The sequence below is a fragment of the Hippocampus guttulatus genome, chromosome 13, assembly GCF_054856545.1.
Source record: "Hippocampus guttulatus isolate MCC_2025c chromosome 13, RoL_Hgut_1.0, whole genome shotgun sequence".
Lineage (NCBI taxonomy): Eukaryota > Metazoa > Chordata > Actinopteri > Syngnathiformes > Syngnathidae > Hippocampus > Hippocampus guttulatus.
In genome coordinates this window covers 9,215,474-9,224,210 of record NC_141273.1, presented here as the reverse complement: position 1 = coordinate 9,224,210, position 8,737 = coordinate 9,215,474, and the positions used below count along the sequence as shown (strand labels likewise).

The window sequence follows — 8,737 nt, the reverse complement described above, 5'->3', positions numbered from 1 at the left end:
ATGCCTCCCAGCCTTATCAGGAGCAGCCATGGCTGGTTGAGTTCTTCCACATCAACATGCTCTCTTATCATATTTTCAGCGTGATAAGCAAGCTGTGTCTGGTGCGCTCAAATAGCATAAGATCATTTGTTAGTACAGTATGCGGGTTTTGCTCTGGTCCAGCTCCCGCTCATGATAAAATTAAGGAAATCTGACTTCCATGGTGACTCATCGAAATGTTTTTCTTTTGTTTGTTTCTTTTGAATGATTAGAGACCAACCCTGCATTGCCTGGAGTGGCCTCAGCAGGACAATCCCAATCTTCATATTTTTCCCCGAAGCCATTGTTTCAAAGGATGGATCTATCTATGCTGGTGGAGGTACTTGGAAAAAATTATATTGACTCTAAATTCAGAATTGATTGTTATAAAGACATAATACGGATCCTCCAAAGTCAAATAATCGGTCTGTGACACTGGTTGATTTCCCAATATTTCTATAAGATACTGCACAATATCATGTAAAGTGCTTTTTTAAACACTTTTCTACCATCAAATCTTTACCAAGTCTTTATTTACAGTTCATATGCTTTTTATGTGAAGTAACATTTGAACATTTTGACCGTCATACAAGTATGCTGTATCATAAAACTAAAATTAAGTACAACTACTCACAAAAGATTTCGGATTTCAATAGAGAGAGAGAGTTGGATGTTTACATGGTATACCGGTAATTTCACCAAGAAGCATTTTAAAAGGTCCTGCTGGAATGAATAAAACCCCCCAGAAAAAGTCAATTTATCTTTGATTTCTTGGTGCCACTGTCAGTGAACGGAGGTCTTCTGAAATTTACATGTTTCATGTGACGTCATCCATGATGGCGTTATCACCTCCTCGCTTTGTTGATCGAGGCCTTCTTTTCGTTGAATAACAAATTGCACAATATTGGCGGTGTGTTGGAGGTTTCCGCGTGCATTAAATAACGATCTGTTTCATTTTTCTAGAGCGATACAACATGGCCTTCAAGATCGTGCGCACAGAGAGTCGCCTCGTGCGGGGGATCCTGACCAATCATGGTTTCCATGAGGTAATGTTCTCCACAAAATGAGGCGAATGTAAAAGGCTAGCTTCAAAATGACCATTTACGCTATTTATGTGAACCGCCTTTGTGTAGGATAGAACAGGGCTGTCCCCCACCCAAATAATAACGATGTCAAAGCCTGGGAACGCAAGCATGGAAAGAACCAAAATGACCTCAAGAGCATTAATCTGCTTTCACAAGGCCATACAATCCCCATTATTGCTTCTTCCAAGCAGTTACAATTAATTCTCTTTTTATTTCATTTCAATGCTTCTTGACTCCCAGAAACCCATCATCAAAGGCAGACGAGTGTCTACCACAGTGAATGGCCAGAGCCAGACTTTAATAAGGCTTTATTGCAAACATCTGTCTCCTCTAGACATCGAGCACTTCATGTGAACACAGCCTCCATCCTAATGAATGGCTGGAATCAAGCAAAACAGATTAAGATAATGAGTATGTGACTTAGCAATCATTTTGTCATAATTTCAGTCGAGCGGGGTGGATTTCTCCAGTGAGGCCGCCTCTCATGCACTAACGCATGTTTCCTCGATGACGTTGTTGTTCATGCGCATCTTTTGCAATGTTCAGTGTTGCGGCTGTGCTAAAGTCAGGTGTTAGTCAGGTGCACACTCATCAAATTTACTCCCTGCCAAGTCCCGAGTCTGCTCATTGGAAAAATATTATGTTTTTTTTTTTCCAGGTTCACTCAAATAGCAACGACTTCAACCTCATGTGGACTGGATCCCACCTGAAACCTTACCTACTGCAAAACCTTCAAGATTTCCAAAAGGTCAACCACTTTCCTAGGTGGGAGAAAATTCAGCGCTTTGACTGGTTCATTCTCGATATGATCTTTCTTATTTAAATCCAATGAAAACAACCATTTCACACAGAAACGAAGGAACCTCCCGACTCAAAACAAAATCCATTTCGTGACACTGGTTGACTTACAATTTCAAAATGAATACTCTGATTGGAAATAATCTCAAATGAGGGCTTCAGACTACCCCTAAATGGTGGCCTTTAGCAGCTAAAATTTGAGACAAATTAAAGAAATGTTTGAAAATGTGCTCATAAAATGATTTGGTGGGCCACATTTGGCCCCCGGGACTTGAGACACCTGCTAAAGTCTCAAGAGATTTGCGTGACATCGCTGCGTCAGGACATTTGAACTCCAAATTCTGTTTGATTTTTGAGTCGTGTTTCCCCAAATTTTGGCTCAACTTGGTTGAAACCTTTCTACTGCACATACCGGTAATTTTATTGGCTATGGATTTTACGTTTGTATCTGCATACAAATGAATCGAGACTTTTATAATGTTTATCTTGTTCCATCCCTTTCAATTTTTTTTTTTGTCCTATAATGATAAACGTACCTCTTTTGCTATTAATATTTGTGACTGATGCGACTGGATAGCAAAATAACTTTCAAACTCACCACAAGCTCCTGCTGGCGTTTCTCACGTTCCTGTACTGGCCATATTTATCTGCCATGTCCATTTGCAGATCGTATGAACTGACCCGCAAAGATCGGCTTTATAAAAACATCCAACGAATGCAGGAGTCCCATGGCTTCAAAAACTTCCACATAGTTCCACAGACCTTTGTGCTCCCGTTGGAATACCAGCAATTCTGCAGTAAGTAGCTGCTTTTCCAAGTATGGAGCCCGTTTCCGTCCATTCTTCATTGAGAGTGTACAGCTAAGAAAATTAGCTACACCTGCACATTCTAATCCCGTATTGTCTTTGACTTCCTGCTCGCATTTCAGGTAGTTATGCCCAGGACAAGGGCCCGTGGATTATTAAACCAGTTGCATCTTCAAGAGGACGAGGCATCTACTTAGTCAGCAATGTGAGTAATTGTTCCATGTGGATTCTGTGATGGCACTGAATTTAACCAAGTCCTCCAAAATAGACATAATTCCGAATTCCGAGATATTTCCAAGCAGTGACAGGGAAAACATTCAATCTTGTCTGTCATTTTTTGGCTCTTTTAAAAGCATTAAAAGCGTGTGGGAATTTGAGTACGATGGCTCTTAATATTTGGGTTTCACATCCAAATTCATCCGTCCATCCATCCATCCATTTTCTGATCCGCTTATCCTCACAAGGGTCGCAGGGTGTGCTGGAGACTATCCCAGCTGTCTTCGGGCAGTAGGTGCGGTACATCCTGAACTGGTTGCCAGCCAATCTCTGTCACATCCAAATATGAAGCTTATAGTTGCATTTAATACTGCATTGAATGCATGCAGTTTTTTTCTCGTTCCTTTTAATGTGGTCCAAAAATGACTTTTACAGTACAGTATGTTCTTTTGTTTGTATTTATATTTTTATGTGAAGACTCCATGCAGGTAGCATGGATTCAGTTCTCACGCAATGATGGTGTGAATGGTCACCTGTCTCTATAAGTGCACTGAGATTGACCGGCGACCAGTTCGGAGTGTAGTCAGCATTTTTCATCAAGAAGGATGGGATTGGCTCCAGATCCCCACAACCCTGATTTACAAAATGGATGAATGGATTTTTCATGTCGAAGTCATTATTCGCCACTGGTGTGAGAATAGTGCAAGACTAGTCATTAACATTTTGCAGGAAATTGTCAGAGAGAATCGTGTGTGAGTTGTACAGTACTTTACAGTTGGCCGAGCAGATGTTATCTGTGGCGGCTTGCACGCCCTTTGAAAGAGCGATCAACTCGTGTTTGAAACATGAATTAATTTGGTGGAGTAAATCACACACTTCAAGGTCTTTTGCTTTCTGGAGCAGCTCCACAAGCCTCTCACTGTCTGAAAACATTTACACAATTCTTCTTCTTCTGTGGCGTTTTTATGAAAAGAATGTCAGAGTGATGTTTGGAGAAAAAGAAGATATACAGTATGTATACGTTTTGGTGTGTGTTTTCTCTGAACTGTAGCCAACTTTGAGGTTAAACACTCTCCGGCCGTTAATTCCAAGTCAATTTGTTCACCATTTATTTGCAGCATATTTTAATCTCATAAAAGCCAATGTTGGCCATTATCACTTCATCCTTCCGTGTTGCGTTGATATCTTTTAACTGTTTGAGATGCGAGTTGCTGCATTACAATCACAATAGAGACACAAACAAGCCAAATTCAAATCACTTAAAAACTTTTTGTGTGGCGTCCGGATCTGGATCATCATTGTGCTGAAAGATTGTATGATTTTCATCCCCGACAGCCAAATCAGATTTCAATGGATGAGAACATTTTAGTCTCCCGCTATATTCATAGCCCTCTACTGATCGATGGTGAGTTGTTTCTAATCTTTTGGCTGCCACTGGCATATTTGACTTGGTTTGGAGAGAACCCTTACGATTTGTCTTCACTTGACATTTTCTCCCGCAGAGTTCAAGTTTGACGTGCGCTTGTATGTGTTGGTCACATCATATGATCCACTCCTCATCTACGTATATGAGGAAGGCCTCGCAAGGTGAGTGCTTTATGGACTTTTGTCATGTGATAATTTCATGAGCCTCTCCAACAAAAAAAGAAGCCAATTTAAAGATAGATAGATAGATACAAACATCAATACATGTCAATTTCTTTTATGCATGTAAACATCAATTTTCTTTTTTTAACAAAGGTTAAGAATTCTCCATTCAAATGCTTAAAGAGTAATTCAGCAAAGATTTTTGGGAGGAACATGCAGTTTACGGAACCCCGACTGTTATTCTCTTTTTGACCAGCAGAGAGCAGACGAAACATGTCCGACCAAAACTGGTCTGAGGTTAAACAGTGGGTTTTGACTTTGTAACAGTTCTCCATTGTTCAATCAGATGTATAAAAGATATAATCATACAATGGACTACTATATTTGCTGCATTAGTTGCATGTGCGTATTAGGGGCAGTCATGTTTTTTTTCCTGAGCAGAGGCAATTACCAGGTGTAGTTACAGTTGGTAATCATGTACAGGTAAAAATATACAGCTACAAGCTTGATAGAAAAATCAATGTCATTTTTACTGATGTGCAGCAAGCCAGAGAGTGGATTTTGTCTCGATTAACGACTGTGAGTGATAAATGGGGCTTAAATTCTTGGTCCCACTTTTATCTGTTGACATTCCTTTGGGTTGTGTTGGAATTCAGGTACGGTCCATAATGCGTGCCAAGGAATTCTCATTGTTGCACATTTGGCATCTGTGCCTCTGAAACACTTTGAGAAAACTAATCTCTGCACAAAGTGTCCAGTGTCAGTTCATCGTTTAGAGAAATGTGATGAATATTTTTGGGGAATCATAATATTTTTTTTTGTGGCATAAATAGTTTCTATCTATCCTCAGATTCGCCACTGTCAAGTATGACAGGACTCCAAAGAATATTAAAAACACCTTCATGCATCTCACCAACTACAGTGTGAACAAAAAGAGCAGCGATTACGTCAGGTAATCCTCTTCTGAACTTCCCTTTTATGTGGTCAAGTAGCGTAATTTATTTCTGTAATCAAACGGGTTAGTCCATACCACAGGTGTCAAACTCAAGGGGGTCAGATCTGGCCAGCAACGTCCTTTTATATTTTCTGTAAAAGCAAATTGTGTGTGTCTATGTCTACATCGTGTTTCTGACTAAAACCTGGACCACATTTGCAACTTGTTTTCACTTTTAAGAACATTGAGATGCTGCAGTTTGTTACCAAACCCTGTTTTATATTCATTCGTTGTAAGAGCACCTCCTTCCATTTACAGTTGTGATGACCCAGAGGTTGAGGACTATGGAAACAAGTGGAGTATGAGTGCAGTTTTGCGCTACTTGAGGGAGGAGGGAAAGAACACCATATGTGAGTTCCCGCATTTTATTGTCTCCATTCCGCAATGATGTCCTCTAATGTGTCTTTCATCTCCCCCCTCGCCCCAGTGTTAATGAGACAGGTAGAGGATGTGATCATCAAAGCTGTGCTCAGCGCTCAGACACAGATCGCCGCGGCCTGCAAGACATTCGTTCCCCACCCGACCAACTGCTTTGGTATTCATATCCTTGTCTAAAAACGCAAGTGACAGAAAGTGGAACAAATGCCAAGTAATGTTTGACTTGGCAGAATATTCTTTTGAACAGATGTAGCAAGGGTACTCACACTCTGTGCTAAAGCAGAAATACAGATACGTATGTACAAATAGAAATGAATTTTTACTGTCAGTGATATACAATACCCATTTTCATCCGACCCAAAAAATACTTTCCCTCTTTTATTACCTTGCGTCCCTTGCGTTGTGCTCGTACAAAGAAAAAGAAAAAAGAATTACGTTGAGCTTGCTTGTGTTGGCTCGACTTTTATGCTAGCTAAACAATGCGCTCCAATTGCTTTACTAATGTTGTGAACGGACAACTGACAAAAAAATTAATTACATATATATATATATATATAAATTAGCTCATGATAATTTAAAAATATATACTTTATGTGTTAGACTTTTGTGATTTGTGTTCGCCATGTAGTGCACTACATCAAACAATTCTCTGAAATAAGACCATGTTCGGGGAACATATCATTGGTAATGCTGCCTGGGTTATAAGATAAGAAAACCTTGATTAGTCTTGCAATGGAGAAATTCCCAATTCACAGCAGCAAAGTTATGAAAGGAAGAAGTAGAACAACAAAATATAGGAGCTGCTGGAAATGCAGCCACTCTCGCGGCGCCATTTTGAAGTCAAAATAACAAAAATAACACAACACAACACATAGGACACAGACAGTCGTGCAATCTTCACCAATTTTCTGCATACAACAATGTTCCTGCATTTCCTTGCTGTCCCTGTTTTATTTTCACCTTGCAAGACCCAAAAACCTCAATCGGCCAGGATCTCAACTACGGTTGAATTTTACCTCCCTCTATTGGTGTCTTTTTTTTAACCTCGTGTTGTCATCTGATCTGGAGAGGTTGAGAAAAGAAAATCTTATTTTGACAAAGAAGTAGAAAGATACACATGTCTGTTTTTAAATGTAGCGAGAGTAAAAAGTCATCAGAAGAGTCACCACCTAACCCAGAAGAGTCAGACAATATGTCAAGTAATATTGTCTGACAATGTCTTATGATCGCTTTCTAGTCACTTGAGATTTCTCACACACACGACCACTCCCCCCACTCTTTGTAAAGGCATGCATGAAGTAAGTTATGAGCGATAATGGTGGGTGTGTTGACTAAGTCATTCATGTTTACGATAGTACCTCTCCTCCCTTCAGCGCTGCCCGCCTCTTACAAAAATAAGGGACTCTGAAAAGTTGACTTCTGGACACATATTAATCATTGCTTCATCCTGGCTGTGGGCTGCTGCGCCAACGTGGATTTTTTTGTACGTACAAAACCACATCTGCATCAAGATGTCATCTGCACGCCAAGGTGTGACGAATGACCATGCGGGTATGAGCTTCCAAATGGTTTACTGAGCTCCAGCCGGGCCCTCGTGCGTGCTACTTAACAGCTGATGCAGCGCTTTGGATCTGTGACTGAAAGGAAAGTTTGCTTTTTCATGCAGTTTTGCTTTTAAGAACTCACCCTATTTCAGAGCCAAAAAGTGTTTGGATTGAGCAAAAGTCCTGACTGAGCTGCACAGCTTGTTCTTTGACTCGGTTTGAACACATTGAGAAATGACAAGGACAACACGTACCCTTAAAACAAGAAAAAGAAGAATAAAACTTTTTACTGTTTGTGCGAACAGCTGACTAGTTCAGCATTCAAATAGCAACTCAGTAATGGCTTTGCACAAGCTGCACATTTTAGAGATGCGCAGACATGTATGCACATACAGAATATCTACCATATGTAGCTGAAAACTGAAGGAATTTGTTCCGAAGACACCAATTATCCCTTATTTTTGAGTTCAGTGTCATTTTGTTTGATTTAGATTGCCTCAAGCAAGTCAATTAAAGTAGTAGCAGTCTTGCCGACACGATTATGTTTCCTAAAAACAGACACTGATGATACGGTGGGACCGCTCTCATTATGACTAACTCTCTGTAATCATGTTGTTAAAATGGCGGGGGGGACACAGCGACCAAGGTGATAATACACGATACTAGAATACAACACCTTAAAGTCATTGTTAGGTGCACATACAGCAGGGATGGGTGAACTTAAATGCTGGAGGGAGGCCAATTTATGTCAAAAATGCTATTTTTCCATTATTTAGATATGACAAAATACATGCATAAGTGCAAAATATGTGCTCGTGATATGTCATTTTTAATCATATATTTTTCAACACATATATGCCAGAGCCACTATCCTAACTCAACCACAAACTGCTTGAGACAAACTACAAAATAATTTCCGTACTTTGTTTCCAGTGCGAAGGGCTCTCTTGGATAAAAATAACTATTCAAGGACGGCACAAAACTGAGATATCAACATTAAGAGCAACTACTCATTTTGCATATTTTCGTCACAAAAATCAAGTCAGTCAAAATGTTACTATTATTGAGATACTATGTTTGTCCTGCATTGTCTTTCCAAATCAGCAAATGATTATTAGCCCTCCTCACATTGTGATATACAGTTGTGCCCTATGAGACCTGTTAAGTGTTACTAAATTAGGTCTGCCCTCTAGTGGTGATTAATTATATTAACATCTTATAAACTACAACCAATCCCTAGATATTTGCAGGTTGGGCACTTTTTTCTTTTTCTTTTCTTCAATTTTTTTTTCTCATTTTTACCGCAATTAT

At 39.8% G+C, this 8,737-nt stretch overlaps 1 protein-coding gene across 5 annotated transcripts in view; it reads left to right on the top strand.

The window, feature by feature from the left end:
* Nucleotides 1–8,737, top strand: part of ttll5 (tubulin tyrosine ligase-like family, member 5) — a 53,294-nt gene that overhangs the window by 1,526 nt on the left and 43,031 nt on the right. For all 5 annotated transcript variants that reach the window (XR_015102657.1, XR_015102659.1, XR_015102658.1 and 2 more), the window contains exons 3-12: nt 252–358; nt 982–1,064; nt 1,762–1,868; nt 2,568–2,698; nt 2,830–2,912; nt 4,259–4,328; nt 4,426–4,510; nt 5,361–5,462; nt 5,763–5,854; nt 5,932–6,039. Coding sequence is in view for 2 of the 5 variants with exons in the window: in XM_086127118.1 (XP_085983244.1) it covers nt 252–358; nt 982–1,064; nt 1,762–1,868; nt 2,568–2,698; nt 2,830–2,912; nt 4,259–4,328; nt 4,426–4,510; nt 5,361–5,462; nt 5,763–5,854; nt 5,932–6,039 (968 nt within the window). In the remaining 3 variants the exon portion in view is untranslated. The remainder of the gene's footprint in view (nt 1–251; nt 359–981; nt 1,065–1,761; nt 1,869–2,567; nt 2,699–2,829; nt 2,913–4,258; nt 4,329–4,425; nt 4,511–5,360; nt 5,463–5,762; nt 5,855–5,931; nt 6,040–8,737) is intronic.